Source organism: Myxocyprinus asiaticus, chromosome 11 (assembly GCF_019703515.2).
Source record: "Myxocyprinus asiaticus isolate MX2 ecotype Aquarium Trade chromosome 11, UBuf_Myxa_2, whole genome shotgun sequence".
In the NCBI taxonomy this organism is placed as follows: Eukaryota; Metazoa; Chordata; class Actinopteri; order Cypriniformes; family Catostomidae; genus Myxocyprinus; species Myxocyprinus asiaticus.
The window spans coordinates 22,682,555-22,698,933 of NC_059354.1; the positions used below are offsets into that span (position 1 = coordinate 22,682,555).

Sequence of the window (16,379 nt, forward strand, 5' to 3'; positions counted from 1 at the left end):
AAAGCATAAATACCTATTGTAGTAGACCCACCCCAAAAAATAAACACTTTGTAAAAGGGCATACGATGACCCCTTTAAGGATTTAGTTTAAGCAAACTTATTTTGATGGCTTTTAATTTAAATTTAACACTTTGGCTGAACTTAAAATTACCATGCAATCTCAGCATAGCAATTGCTCAATGAATAAAGCAGTATAGAACAATCCTAACTTTGACCTGAGCTCAATCTCCACAATTCACCATAATGTTAACCTCCAAAATAACAGAAACTCTTCTAAATAACACAGCAAAACATTAAACACTAACAAGTCTTAACATTTATCTTGCACAAAGACACATTATATAACAGTACATTTTACCATTTGCTCTCCCTTTTGAGTGCCATACAAAGCATGCTGGAAATTTGGAATCCCCTGCCCTGTTTAAAAAAAAAAAAAATTGTTCTCCCAACAAAATAATGATGTTGTCCAAACACAAATATATTAAGTAAAACTTGAAATGAAGAGGAACAATGAATGCCCAATAGCCTACTTAATTTTTTATAGCAAATCGAAGTTTTGGATACATTTTAGTTTCATTTTAGTTTAGTTCAGTAGAACTCTACAGAGCTGCACAACAAAAATGCCCAATAGTCTCTGCATCTGTGCCCTCATTGCAACATTGGTAGTGTAGATTGAGAGGCTACTGGATATCTTTAAGTTCAGTTGGATCATTTGGGTTCCTTTAAATTTAAGTTAAGCTCAAAACAATAAAACAATACAGGTTATTCAAAAGTTTTCAGTTTTGTAATCTCAAAAGAAAGAGAGAGTACGAATTGATGAGTATCAAGGTTAATTTATTTGGACTATTTTTATGATTTGATTTTCTATACTCAATACAATTTAGTATTTTGAGCATTAGGGTTTACAGTGTATCCCATAAGGGGGTTTAATTTTGTGAAAATGACCAGCTAACTGTACATTTTCCTTTTCTTATTTTTATGTGATGTCTCTTCTCAGTGCCATTGATTCTAAAGAAAGCGTTAGTTTAACTCCATATCAAAGACTGGGACATTTGTCATGCCATGCACCCAAAAGTATGGAAAATTTCAAAAAGGAATTCTTGAAATTGTATCAAAGATTTGGAGTGAAGCTCTGCAGCAGTTACTGTTGAGGCTTCCTCTGATTTACCATGTTGTCTTTTAAAGGATTAGTTCACCCAAAAATGAAAATTCTCTCATCATTTACTCACCCTAATGCCATCCCAGATGTGTATGACTTTTTCTTCTGCTGAACACAAACAAAGATTTTTAGAAGAATATCTCAGCTCTGTTGGTCCATACAATGCAGTTGAATGGGTACCAAAATTTTGAAGCTCCAAAAGTACATAATGGTAGCTTAAAAGTAATCCATATGACTCCAGTGGTTTAATCCATATCTTCAGAAGCTATATGATAATTATGGATAAGAAACGGATCAATATTTAAGTCCTTTTGCACGATAAATCTCTATTTTAATTCTTCGTGCATATCGCCACTTACTTGGCAGGGTTGAGAATTCATAGTAATAAGGACTAAAATATTAAACTGTTTCTCACCCACACCTATCATATCACCTCTGAACACACAGATTTAACCACTGCAGTCATATGGATTACTGTTATACTGAATTCATGTGCATTTTGGAGCTTAAAAATAAGGGTACCCATTCACTTGCATTGTGAGGACCTACAGAGCTGAGATATTCTTCTAAAAATCTTAATTTGTGCTCTGCAGAGTCGTACACATGAGGGATGGCATAAATGGTGAGAGAATTCTCATTTTTGCGTGAACTATCCCTTTAAGGCAGCAACTGCAGACACTGTAAATGTTGATTCACTGGTATTGTAACCCACTTTTCCTCATAACCATGGAACGCATGGCAAGTGGTTACCCCTTGCGTGCGTGCGTGCGTGCGTGCGTGCGTGCGTGCGTGCGTGTGTGCGTGTGTGTGTGTGTGTGTATGTGTGTGTTACTACTGAAGTCTAGACGGGTTTTCATTTGTAATACACCAGTGAGTAATTCCAATTTTCCACACTGGTGGCCAGCATCTCTGCTCTGCCGCCACAGTCTGAAAGCAGCGATCCTTTTGAGAGATTTGATTGACTCCAGTATCCTCATGTTCCTCAGCATTAGCTGAACCGCATATATGACTCTGCATTTACCATTTAAATTGCAGTTACTATTCTTTTTCTTATTAGATGGACTCTGAGCGTTTTGATGCCAAATAACAGGAAAGTGTGGAGTTTTGTAATTTATTGGTTTTTATTGTTTAATGATTTGTGATTGTTAATCATAATGAAAGATCCCAGATCCCATGTGTGCTTGTGAATGTTGCCAGTGCATGTTCCATATAATGATTATTTTGTGCCGAATTTAAAGTTCACTCAAACGGAGCAGTCTTTGCCTTCAGGTCTTTGTTTCCTAAAATTTTAGTCTGTATTAATTAGGTTCAGGGGAATTTCCTGTCAGTACAGGTAGAGCGAGTGAGCATCGTGGAGTATTGTGTGTGTGTGTGTGACTGTTTATTGGTTCAGGCTCAACTCCTGAATCCTAGCGTTCCATCCGTTGCCATGGAGACAGAGTCGCCGTGCCAGCAGGGCAGACTTGCACCTCCAGACTCATTGAATGTCTGAGGTGTAATCAAATGCTTGTCAGCCAGACACTGCACATTTTTCTTTGTGTGTGGGAGTCTATATTCTTGTCTGCTCATTTTGTTTCTGAGGGATTTTCTGTTAGAATTATATTCTACTGTATAAGTGTGAGTGTCCCATCTGTGCTCTATGATTTGATCTTTCTTTGACTGTGAATGGAGCATTTCCTCTATGAACATTGCTTGTGCTTTTGTTAAATGTGTGTTTAGGGTGGTTACATGGCTGCAAAAATATCTAAGCTTGAGGAGCAGTTTCAGAAGGATGCCCCAAGAGAGAAACAGAAAGATGGAACATCGTCCTGTATCTTCAGTGGTGTGGCCATCTACGTCAATGGATACACAGGTCAGACTTCTTTCCCCATATCCCTACCATCACCTACATATGCTCTAATTACAAATGTGAAGAAGCAGACAAGCATTCTTCACAAAATGAGCATTAGTGTTAAAGGAATGTTCCGGGTTCAGTACAAGTTAAGCTCAATCGAAAGCATTTGTGGGATAATGTTGATTTACCACAAAAATGTATTTCGACTCGTCCCTCCTTGAAAAAAAGCAAAAATCGAGGTTACAGTGTGGCGCTTCGTAAATGGGGTCCAATTTTTATACGTTGAAATACTCACTGTTTCAAAAGTATAGTCACTAGACATAAACAATATGCATGTCAACATGATTTTAGTGTGATAAAATCACTTAAAAACCTTTTCTATGTAAAGTTATAGACACTTTTACAACTTCGTTACCATGACAATGTAATGTCAACAAACCCTAAAATGACTGTAAAAATGACAATTTAAACAACTTTACAGCACAAATAAACAAGTTTTAACAGAAGAATTAATATGTGCTTTTATAAGCTTCACATTTCTGTTTAAACCCTCCAAAAATTGGCCACATTCACTTTCAGTTTCCCCATTCCCTTCCATTCTAAATGCCCCATTATAAGTGCCACACAGTAACCTCGATTTTTGCTTTTATTTTTTAAAGAAAAGGAGGAACGAGTTAAAATGAGTTTTTGTGGTAATCAGCATTATGCCACAAATGCTGTTGATTGAGCTTAACTTGTATTGAACCCAGAACATCGCTTTAAAGGGATAGTTCACCCAAAAAACATCTGTTATTATTCGACTTTCTTCCGTGAAACACAAGAGGAGATGTTAGGGACTGATAGCCTCAATCACCTTATACTTTTGTTTTTCCATGCAATGAAAGTGAATGTTAACTAAGGCTGTTGGTCTGCCTAACATCTCTTCACAAGAAAGTCATACAGGGTTGAAACAACATGAGTAATGAAGTGAACTTTCCCTTTAATGTTTATGTATTATTTTTAGTCATATTATAGAATAGATGGATGTACTTTTAAAAATGTTTCCTTTGGGGCTTCTTCCTTTCTTAATTAGACAGCTATATTAGAGAGTGGCTGGAGATTATCAAAATGTGATGTGTGCTAACCACTGTGCCTCTGACGTGTTTTTTTTAATCTTGTATGTGTGTGTTTGTATGTTCAGATCCCAGTGCAGATGAGCTGCGCAGGCTGATGATGCTGCATGGTGGGCAGTTCCATGTCTATTACTCACGCTCCAAAACCACACATATCATTGCCACTAACCTGCCCAACCGCAAAATACAGGATCTCAGAGGAGAGAAAGTAGTGCGGCCAGAGTGGATTTTAGACAGGTGAGCGCATGTGTTATAAAAACAAAATATCACTTGTATGTATGGTGTTCTGTTTTGTTGTGTTTTTGGGCATTTTGCCATTTTATTGTAGAGATTTTAGAGAGGATACAAGAAATTATGGGAGAGACAGAGGAGGAATGCAGTCAGGACATGATGCAGGCCGGTTCAAACCTACATCTACCACATGAGCACCACAGAACATCATGTTTGAAGCATATGCACTACCTATGAGATCATGGCTCCAACATGCTAATATTTTTGCCTTTTTTGTTTATTGCAGTATAAAGGCAGGACACCAGCTTTCTTACATGCAGTATCAGCTGTATACAAAGCAGAAAGGCCTGAGCTTTACCACTGTGTGTGCAAGAGGAGGGCAGGATCTATTGTCCAGCTGTGTCCCATCCAAATCCAGTCCAAGTTACCCCCAATCAGACAGCATCCAGGCTCAGCCCAGCCACACTCAAACCCACTCTAAAGAAGTCCTCAGTAACCACCCTAATAACTTCACTGAGCAAACCAATCAACTGCTGGATGTCAGAATGTGAGTACATTTTACAAAAGGGGATCTCTACTGGGTTTGCAGGTCTGTTCTGTTAGGGTGAAAAACAATGCTAAATGCAAATACTAAAATGCAACTAACCATATAATCGTCCAATGTTAGGATGGCAAGATAAATAAGCTTATCAACTTTTAAGGTCCCTGCACACTCTCGGCAAAGTGCTCCTTCGTTATTTGCTCAGAGTCAAAAAGAAGCTCTAAACGACTTAGCAACGACATACTGTTTGTGTACGTTCAGACACCTGCCATGCTGCTGGGAGAGGTGTTTAGAGGTCATTTAAATATGAGGACGCTCAAGACTACATGTAAATCATCAACTAATATGACATTAAAATGCGTTATCAATGACTTCATACTTCTTTCTATGAGTAGAATTCACACAAGATCAGTAAAAGAAGCTGTTTTAACTACTAAGTGGTGATTTAAAGAAATGTATATGAAGTAGATAATGTGTAATTTGTCATGTTTACCTTTGGCATTTATGACGCTAAAGTGCTAACATGCTATACGTGGCCATAATATGCACCGATTACACTCCTTTATAGTAATTTATGATCTCACTGATAGTACTGCAAAGATGGGTATATAAAAGAGTGTAAAGGGGTAGAATACAGACAAAAAATTATAGGCATATCTTACTTTGGGCAGATGTGTGAAATGGCTTTTGGCTTCAATTGACACATGAGTGAAACAGCATATCAAACACTAGAGTGAATGGGCACTTAAGAGTATCTGAGTAGATTTGATTCCTTTTGAAGATTAATAAAACAAAAAAATTGTATGAAATGTTCTTGGAAAATCTCTCTATGCAAGTGATCGTACAGATGTACAGTAGGTAAGTTTCACCAGCTCACTTTTATCTCTACACACTGGTGTGTTCATGTTGATTGATCTTAACTGACTGAATGGGAATTAGTTGTCAGCCTCAAAGTCGGTGGAGCTCCAGATCACACCTACGGATGATGCGGACCAGTGGCAGTAAGAAGGTGTTAAGCAGCCGGTAAGAAGTTTTTCTGAAAGTTTGCTTTGGCGAGCTGTTACGAATCACCGAAAACAATCTAAAACACACCTTGTTTTGGCCAGATTTTCTTCTAAACAAGGTCGCACCTGTTTGTTCTTTGATTTTGTATGAAGTGTGCAGGGGCCATTCAGCTGCAGATGAAAAGGCTTTCCATATCTTTTTGTTGTTGGTTGCAAATACAAAATACGCAATGCATAGGGGCGCCACATAAAGGAGTGCATTGAATTATCCCAAAGGATGTTGAAGGCTAGGCATTCAATCAAACTACTGTATTTTCGCACATTTTCACCTGTCACTTGGCTAATACGAATACAGTATTTGTTCCATGTGTTAGGCTTCTACTATTGTTTATGCATTCACAAAATTGTAAATTTTCTTTTTAGGTTAATAATTTAGCATATTTTTGCTTCATGGGAATTTTAAAAATGTCTGGTTTCAAGTATATTTTTTATCATACAAAAGTACTGTGTTGAGTCATTACGTGATGTTCCATGTAAAATCTGAAGCATAACCAGTTGAGAACCACTGCTTTATAGGATGTCATATTTTATACATGTGTGGTATCAGTTCCTATTTGTTTAATCAAGATGTATAGCTGTAAAACATTGTGCAAGTTCATTGATGTTGTTTCTTCCTGTCCTCTCTCTTTTTGTCTGGCAGAAATGACTTGTGTAGCATTATCTCTGAGGAAGACACACAGAGCTCTGGAGTTAATGGGATTCATGGTGGAAATCATGATGACAATGCGTGTGCCCTTTTGCCAAGAAGCTCGAAAGACCCTTTGTTATCCAATGGTTATGTACATCCTTTTAATGGTGCCTTAAAGCCTCAGGACTTGGTTCCTTTGGTAGAACATCCTCCTCAAGTTGTTGACACAGGGTCCCATCAGTCTCACCTCCCACAGGGAGGACACAGGGACACAGATCAGCCGAACTGCTCCTCTTCTGGTTCAAAAGCAGATCAGAGACCCATGATCTCCATGTCTAGTCCTATAAAGAAGTCTGTTGCTCCCAATATGCAAAATTACCTTCAACCAAAACCAACATCCCATCCAGGAACTTTAGCTGCCCCTGAGAAGGCTAATCATCTGCAGGATCAGACTGGCAGAGGTCGACTAAATGGGAGTTACCATATGAGCCCTAACTCCACCCTTGCAGACTCTAGTAACCAATCAGGAAGGTCAGATGTCCAGGGAACAGAGGCTGGAATTATATCGGAGTTCTATTCTCACTCGAGGCTGCATCATATCTCCACGTGGCGGAATGAGTTCTCAGAGTATGTAAATGCCCTGCAGAGCAGGCGACGAGCAGCAAAGGGAGCCATTTTCTCTGGAAAAGAGAAACTAAAGAAGCTCAGAGCTAATTGCAGTGCAGGTAGCATGTTTATATCTGTATAAATAATATGATTATCTATATATAATAAGTGTTTGTGTTTGATGTGGTGATTCTGGCCAGCTTTTTACATAAAATCCGTTTCTTTGGTTCAGGTTCCTCAATGCCTGCTCCTCAGGTGCGTCAGTCCTGTATTCTGCATGTGGATATGGACTGTTTCTTTGTGTCAGTGGGAATCAGACACCGACCAGATCTCATAGGTACCTTTCAAGACCCCATGAAATGTCTTGACGAGCAACGTTTTCTTCCCTGTTTTGAATATTTCTTTTTAAAACAGGAAGTTTGGGTGGGATGTATCAAAGGGCTCGATCCTTTCTTTTTAAATAACCAATAGGCTTTAGATATTTCACAGCAATGACTCATAATTTGTTAATTGCTAGTTCAGTAGCAGGAGTTATTTGGGAGAGAAACATTCTCAGTTATAGGAAGCATTTGATTGGACAAAAATCTGTGTAGCGCACGATGACTCATCAATACATTTGGTCCATTTTCCTGGGAGAGAAAGACTGTAATTTTATCTGTATATACAGTACAGTATCTGCCAAATGTAAATTTTATCAGCTTTTAGGAGTACACTAGCATATGTATGGCCTTAAAGCTAACAGATATGAACTAAAGCTGGAAAAACTCCAATTTTGAAATCATGGGGTATTTCAATCACACACCTGCAGCTTGTTGACTTTCAGAGCACACTTAGACACTTGTTGGATACCTGAGCTTTATTGATGGTCAGTTTGTACTCCAGGGAAACCAGTTGCGGTAACAAGTAACCGTGGTCCAAGCCGTGTTGCACAGCGACCTGGCGCCAATCCTCAACTTGAGTTTCAGTACTATCAGAGGAAACAGAAACAGTACAGAACAGGTGAGCCCTGTATTTTGCTACAGACTTCTTATAAGATCACAAAAAGTACAGTGTGAATTTAGTGACTTATGATTTCTGCTTACTTAGGAAAGACAGACTGTGATCTTGAGATGACCCTATCTCCACAGTGTGAGGAGGCTCCCAGCAATGGAGTGTATCAGGACCAGACCTCCATGTCTATGGCAGAGATTGCCTCCTGCAGTTATGAGGCTAGGTAATTGTTATAACCCTGCCCAGCCTGTTTCATCCCGTTCATTAACATGCGCACAGCTGACATTTACTGCCCTTTAGCATTGTTTGGTCTCTTGCAACAATGGCTAAAGTGATGTTTCTCTCTTCTACAGGCAGGCTGGTGTGCGAAATGGCATGTTTTTTGGCCGGGCTAAACAGCTTTGTCCTGATCTACAGTCAGTACCATATGATTTTCAGGCATATAAAGAGGTGGCACTGACCATGTATGAGACACTGGCCAGGTACAGTTGTACAGAGTTAAAATGTTAAAAACTTTTGCAGGGCCTGAACTTTGGCATAGGATTGTGGGGATTGCACACCATTTTGATAATTCCAGCAAGTTCTGCATTCATAGCACACGTTTATTCATTATAGCATGTACATGAGAATTAGTAAATGAATACACACAGATGAACAAACCAAATCAATACTTCTATTGATTTCAGAATTTAATTCCAGAATCAGTGCAAGTAAATCGATGCTACCGCGTGCTTCTCTCTCTATCACGTGCATCAGATTGAGCTGCTCTTTAAATGCTTGTTGAGTGTAGTGTGGGTGCTCTGAGTCTCACTTTTTACACTGTAAAGAAAATGCATTCTTGCATATTTGTGGGACTTCTGTTAAAGACAGACCCCGCTGGGTGAAACCAATATGAACTTGTTAGTTCGGCATGCATATGGCAACGCGGTTAAACTTTCGTTGCTTTTTATTATGAACAAAGCAATCTAAAGTGCAAGTGTACGATATTGGAGTGATCTAGTTTTGCCACGTCACATCATGCCGCTTGCTCATATGGTCCGCTTGATCATAACAGTTCAATCTGACATACCTGTACAGGTGCTTTCTCTGCCACATGAATCAGTCAATTTAATAACATAAGTAATCATATACACAAATAATATGCATACTGTATTCAAAATTCATCTTATGATCTATCTTTTAATGTACATATTATTATCTATCTTCAAGTATAAAACATCATAGCTAATGTAGAAGTAAGGTCTCTCAGGATTTCATCTGCTGCCATTTTCAATGCATTTTGTCAACTTTACACTGCCGATTAATTCATTAATATCACTGGTAAGTATTGACTTGTATTGTTAACTACTTGTTTAAGTTATTGTTAAAAGTCTGTTTTTGTATGGATCTGCCAAGAATATCAATGTAATTCAGCACTTTATTGCAACATGTCTTCCTGGGAAACAAGTTACTGAAGAGAAGGGCCATAATGTGGGCTGTATACTTTAGAAATCGTTCCATCTGAACAAAACTAGAGTTTAAGGTGAAATTGAGTGGAGATTGTTGGATGTTTTTTTATTTCAAGTTTTATTCCCCCACAAAGTGCATGAATCCCTCCCTCATGAAGCATCTAAGGAATCCCCCACATTTTTAATTTCAGGCCCTGTTTTGTTATACTCTCTTGATTGTTAAAGGATTAGTTCACCCAAAAATGAACATCCACGATGTGTATGACTGTCTTTCTTCAGCAGAACACAAACGACGATTTGAAGAAGAATATTTCAGCTCTGTAGGTCCATACAATGCAAGTGAATGGGTGCCAACTTTTTGAAGCTCCAAAAAGTACATATAGCCATCTTAAAAATAATCCATATAATTCCAGTGGTCTAATTAATGTCTTCTGAAGCGAAGCGCTATGTATGTCTAAGAAATAGTTCAACATTTTTATTTTTTTTTATTTATTTATTTTTTTTTTGTTACTAAGAATTCACAGAGGCTTTTGCACTTACGTCACGCGAGAGGCAGTTTGAACTCCACCCTCTTCAACGTACAAACCTCAAGCTGGCCGGAAGCGAACATTTTTAATAAAAAAAAAGTTTTAAATAATTATCTATTTCTTACACCCAGCATTTTGCTTCAGAAGACATTAATTGACCCACTGGAGTCGAACGGATTACTTTTATGATGGCTAAATGAACTTTTTGGAGCTTCAAAAAGTTGGCACCCATTCACTTGCATTGTATGGACCTACAGAGCTGAAATAGCCTTCTAAAAATCATAATTTTTGTTCTGCAGAAGACAGTCATACACATCTGGTATGGCATGATGTTGAGTAAATGATGAGAGAATTTTTGGATGACCATTCCTTTAACTAACTGCATTCATATACCGATTGATTTTAGCATTCTCTGCCTTTCTTGTCTGAAGTTACACTCACAGCATCGAGGCACTGAGTTGTGACGAGGCATTAGTGGATGCCACTGCTCTTTTGACTGAGCTGCGGGTCACTCCTGATGACCTGGCAGGGGCCATCCGGGCAGATGTGAAGGAGAAAACTGGTTGCTCTGCCTCAGTTGGAATGGGTGAGTGACATCTGTCTTTTTGAATAAGATTTAAAGCTGAAGTTTGATTTCTGTGTCACTAGGGCCACTGAATGGAATTTCAAAAATAATTATCGTTTTCGAACAGTCTTGCGAATAAGGCCCCCGCCTGCTGTTGTTTGAACAAATATTCCCGCTCCCAACTCATGTCATTTGTTGATTCAGTGTTGTTGTGTAGGGCTTTACGAGTCACTCAAAACAAACAGAGGAATTTTTATAGTGATACAGAGACTCAGTGCTGAAGTGCTTGCAGTTTTTGAGAAAATTAACCTACAAATGGCTTACTTATAGTTGTCTCTGCGTATTATGCTGGGATTGTAGAAAGTATTTTAACATTGAAAAAGTTACACACTTCAGTTTCAGATATGTGTTCCACATATTTTTGTAGCTATCACTTTTTTAATTGTAAAGTAGATGCCGTTATCAGGGTTTCTTGGTCATGAAAAACAAAATTGTGATTTCCAGGCCTGGTAAAATCATGGGAATTATTAAAATGTTAAAAAGTCCTGGAAATTTTTTACAGTGAACATAATTTTTTTTCTGGTTATGCTCTGCACTAAAATACTTAATAAACTACAAATAAGTGCAGTCTCAATAAAATATTCAAAGGGATATTTCACCCAAAAATGAAAATTCTTTACTCATTTACTCATACCATCCCAGATATGTATGACTTTCTTTCTTCTGCAGAACACAAATGAAAATTTTTATAAGAATATTTCACCTCTGTTGGTCCATAGAATGCAAGTGAATGGTAACCAGAACTTTGAATCCCCAAAGATAACAAAGTCAGCATAAAAGTAATCCATAAAACTCCAGTGCTTTAATCCATGTCCTCTGAAGCGATATGATTGGTGTGGGTGAGAAACAGAGCATTATTTAAGTCTTTTTCTTTCTTTTTTTTTACCATAAATCTCCATTACTTCCACATTCTTCTTCTTTTCTTTTTTTTTGGCAATTGCTTTCTTCATTTATATTGCCACCTACTGGTCGGGGCTAGTCAAAGGGTGATATTTATGGAGAAAAAGGACTTGAATATTGATCTGTTTCTCACCCACACCTATCTTATTGCTCAGAAGACATGGATTTAACCACTGGAGTCTTATGGATTACTTTTATGCTGCCTTTGTGATTTCTGATCACCATTAATTTGCATTGTATGGACCTTCAGAGCCGAGATATTCATCTAAAGATCTTCATTTGTGTTCTGCAGAAGACAGAATGCCATACCTCTTGGATGGCATGAGGATGAGTAAATGATGAGAGAATTTTCATTTTGGGGTGAACAATCCGGAAAAGTTATGAAAATTAATTGGTCGAAAGGTATGGGAACACTGTGTTATTATAATGACTTCTTTTTTTCTAACTTGCCTTATGCTCGTCTTCAGGTTCCAACATCCTTCTAGCTCGAATGGCAACCCGGAAGGCCAAGCCAAATGGACAGTACTTCCTCAGATCAGAGGAGGTGGATGATTTCATCAGGGATCAACCTGTCTCCAATTTGCCTGGTGAGAGTAGTGCATTTTGTATATTTCAATCCTCTGTATTCAGAGTTTTACAGTCGAGTGTAATGTTGTGTTTGTGTGCACGTGGGCCTGTGCTTCTGTGTGCCTCTGTGCAGGTGTGGGCCGCTCAATGAGCTCCAAACTGGCCTCCCTTGGAGTGAGCACTTGTGGAGACCTACAGCACCTGTCCATGTCTCTGCTGCAGAAGGAGTTTGGGCCACGGACAGGGCAGACACTCTTCCGCTTTTGCAGGGGGCTGGATGACAGGCCTGTGCGCAGTGAGAAGGAGAGGAAGTCTGTGTCTGCCGAGATGAACTACAACATTCGATTCACACAGGTTTTATGTACAAGTTTAAACCTAGTTTTACAAGTACAAGCTACAAAAGTGCTTCAAATCACCCATTACTTGTTATTTTCCTCCGTCTGTTGACCTATGTCTTTAGCTACCTATTTCTTCTAATGCTTTTCTAGGTTGAAGATGCAGAGTCTTTCCTCACTAACCTATCCATGGAGGTGCAGAAGAGGTTGGAGAGCGCTGGGCAAAAGGGCCGCCGGCTTACACTGAAGGTCATGATGCGGAAAGCAGGGGCCCCTGTAGAGCCAGCCAAATATGGTGGTCATGGTATCTGTGACAACCTGGCCAGGTGACAGATATCAGGATAAATTACAACTGTTAGTCCTATTGAATAACCACAGAATTTCTCTGTGGTATTTAGTGACCCCAAATAAGTATTTTAACCCTTTTGGACACACATAAACCCACCTTAAAAATGTCAGAATGTTATTGTCCTATATACAAATATTAAACCAAACTGGCATCTGCAAATAGATGATGCTAAAGCTTTTCTTAGAGCTAACTTCACTTTTCTTTGCAATTTTTAGAGGTAATTTTAGTGGATGTATGACATCAATTCCCTTCAAGTTCGCTAGTCAGTTCACATTAACTATTGACATGTTCACTGACATTTGACAACCAGTATGTGTCAGAAAAAGTTGTCTTAATTTTGAACAATAAACCAATTGTGCTTTTATTTGAAACCTAAAAAGATGTTTTGTGAAATGTTTTGCTTGAGCTATGTTGAGCTATTTCTTTAAAAGAAATGGCAGTTGATATTTGTTATACAATGCAATGACTTTCATACATGTTTAAGTGTGGCTTAAGTGTCCAAATACTTTTTGGAGACACTGTATGTTTGAGAATTTACTATTAATGTCACTTTATAGGTCTGCTTTGCTAGCTCAGGCCACAGACAGTGGTCAGGTGATTGCAGGAGAAGCCATTAAGCTTTTCCATGCCATGAAGTTGGATGTAAAGGACATGAGAGGGGTGGGGCTTCAGGTGCAGCAGTTGGACGGAACACACACAGATCCATCAGGTCAAGGGCTCTCTCGTGGCCGCTCCATCAAGGACCTGCTGCTGGCCAGAAAGCCACCCCATAGTCAAAGTAAAGACCCTCTTGCACAAGGTCAGAGGAGTATATGATGTATGAAAATTACAGTTGAAGTCAGAAGTTTACATACACTTATGTTGAAGTCATTAAAACTGAGTTTTTAACCACTCCACAGATTTAACATTAGAAAACTTTAGTTTTGGCAAGTCATTTAGGACATCTACTTTGTGCGAGACACAAGTAACTTTTCCAACAATTGTTTACAGACAGATTGTTTCACTTTTAATTGACTATATCACAATTCCAGTGGGTCAGAAGTTCACATACACTAAGTTAACTGTGCCTTCAAGCAGCTTGGAAAATTCCAGAAAATAATGTCAAGCCTTTAGACAATTAGCCAATTAGCTTCTGTTAGGAGGTGTACTGAATTGAAGGTGTACCTGTGGATGTATTTTAAGGCCTACCTTCAAACTCAGTGCGTCTTTGCTTGACATCATGGGAAAATCAAAAGAAATCAGCCAAGACCTCAGAATGGGGATGGTTCATCCTTGGGAGCAATTTCCAATCACCTTAAGGTACCACGTTCATCTGAACAAACAATAGTATGCAAGTATAAACACCATGGGACCACGCAGCCATCGTACCGCTCAGGAAGGAGATGCATTCTGTCTCCTAGAGATGACTGTAGTTTAGTGCGAAAAGTGCAAATCAATCCCAGAACAACAGCAAAGGATCTTGTGAAGATGCTGGAGGAAACAGGTAGACAAGTATCTATATCCACAGTAAAACTAGTCCTATATTGACATAACCTGAAAGGCTGCTCAGCAAGGAAGAAGCCACTGCTCCAAAACCACCATAAAGCCAGACTACAGTTTGCAAGTGCACATGGGGACAAAGATCTTACTTTTTTGAGAAATGTCCTCTGTTCTAATGAAACAAAAATGGAACTGTTTGGCCATAATGACCATCGTTATGTTTGGAGGAAAAAGAGTGAGGCTTGCAAGCCTAAGAGCACCATCCTAACCGTTAAGCATGGGGGTGGCAACATCATGTTGTGGGGGTGCTTTGCTTCAGGAGGGACTGGTGCACTTCACAAAATAGATGGCATCATGAGGAAGGAAAATTATGTGGATATATTGAAGCAACATCTCAAGACATCAGCCAGGAAGTTAAAGCCCGGTCACAAATGGGTCTTCCAAATGGACAATGACCCCAAGCATACCTCCAAAGGTGTGGTTAAAATGGCTTAAGGACAACAAAGTCAAGGTATCGGAGTGACCATCACAAAGCCCTGACCTCAAGCTGATAGAAAATTTGTGGGCAGAACTGAAAAAGCGTGTGCAAGCAATGAGGCCTTCAAACCTGTCTCCATTACACCAGTTCTGTCTGGAGGAATGGGCCAGAATTCCAGCAACTTATTGTGAGAAGCTTGTGGAAGGTTACCCAAAAAATTCTGACCAAAGTTAAACAATTTAAAGGCAATGCTACCAAATACTAACAAAGTGTAAGTAAACTTCTTACCCATTGGGATTGTGATGAAAGAAATAAAAGCTGAAATAAATCATTCTCTCTACTATTATCCTGACATTTCACATTCTTAAAATAAAGTAGTGATCCTAACAGACCTAAGACAGTTTTCTACGATTAAATGTCAGGACTTATGAAAAACTGAGTTTAAATGTATTTGGCAAAGGTGTATGTAAATTCTGACTTCAACTATATAATCATAATCCATGCAAGTCCTTGCAGAAAATATGTTTCTTAACAGACTTTCCTTGTTGCTTTGTTTTGTAGATGACTTAACCAGCACTTCATCATCTAGAGCTTTCTCCTCCAATCAGGAGAAAGTTGGCCCTCTCACATCATCAACCTCCACCTTGTTGGATCCAATACCTGGGACAAGTAAAGGAGTACTTCCCGATCCACACACCCCCAACCATGTCAGGACATGCCTAAACCTCAGCATTGAGGTGCCATCTCCCTCTCAGGTTTGTGATCTCCTTGCTTGAATGCAGAATTCTATTTAAAGATTGTGCTTTGAAGGGATGTCCTGATACTGCGGTCATGTACTTGTACTCGTAAAATTGCTCTGATATCAAAAATAATATCAACTGATGTACAAATGTCATTTCGTAAACATACAGCGAACAGATTAAAATCGTGATATGTCCTAGTGTGATTATGAAACCGGAAAGGCTGCGATTTAATGAAATAAATATGATCTCTGCGTGTGCTGCATGCTTCAGAGTAATTGTATGAAGCCGGCAGCTCATACACTGAAAATTCCTCATGATGAGCATCACTCGCACTCTGTGTGCAGTAGATGACAGAGATCAGAGCGCTTACAAAAATGACACCAATGTTGTTTTTTGGATTGTGCTGTAATGATCTGTAAAAGCACTTCATTTGATAAAAATAATGCTAATGTTATGTTGAAAATTAATTGTTCTATTTTCATCTTATTAAAGTTTAAAATAATGTATTTTTTATCCATCCTTTTGATGAAAAAAAAAATGGATTAAACTGTCGAATACAAATTTCAGGAAAAACAAAACGGAAAGCATGGAATTAGTAAAAAAAAAAAAAAAAAATTGATTTCATAAGGCCCTATATGCAGAGATGCTTCTGTTCATGTAGGACCTGCCCCTACATTTGCAAAAGAATCCTTATTGATATACAGCCTTTACAAGGCTGTTTTTTTTCTTCTGTAAATTAGATTAGATTTTTAAATATTTTCCA

At 38.6% G+C, this 16,379-nt stretch overlaps 1 protein-coding gene across 2 annotated transcripts in view; it reads left to right on the top strand.

The window, feature by feature from the left end:
- LOC127447938 (DNA repair protein REV1-like) overlaps positions 1–16,379 on the top strand; it is a 50,693-nt gene that overhangs the window by 27,897 nt on the left and 6,417 nt on the right. Inside the window, exons 1-15 of one of the 2 annotated variants that reach the window (XM_051710179.1) lie at positions 2,664–2,776; positions 2,879–3,011; positions 4,174–4,342; positions 4,623–4,883; positions 6,582–7,294; positions 7,408–7,512; positions 8,058–8,174; positions 8,262–8,388; positions 8,519–8,647; positions 10,572–10,726; positions 12,133–12,252; positions 12,366–12,586; positions 12,721–12,893; positions 13,474–13,715; positions 15,435–15,628. In XM_051710179.1, coding sequence (XP_051566139.1) covers positions 2,888–3,011; positions 4,174–4,342; positions 4,623–4,883; positions 6,582–7,294; positions 7,408–7,512; positions 8,058–8,174; positions 8,262–8,388; positions 8,519–8,647; positions 10,572–10,726; positions 12,133–12,252; positions 12,366–12,586; positions 12,721–12,893; positions 13,474–13,715; positions 15,435–15,628 — 2,850 coding nt within the window. In that variant the 5' untranslated portion in view covers positions 2,664–2,776; positions 2,879–2,887. Of the gene's footprint in view, positions 1–2,663; positions 2,777–2,878; positions 3,012–4,173; positions 4,343–4,622; positions 4,884–6,581; positions 7,295–7,407; positions 7,513–8,057; positions 8,175–8,261; positions 8,389–8,518; positions 8,648–10,571; positions 10,727–12,132; positions 12,253–12,365; positions 12,587–12,720; positions 12,894–13,473; positions 13,716–15,434; positions 15,629–16,379 lie in introns of those variants that run through there. The other variant, XM_051710178.1, reaches the window with a different exon arrangement.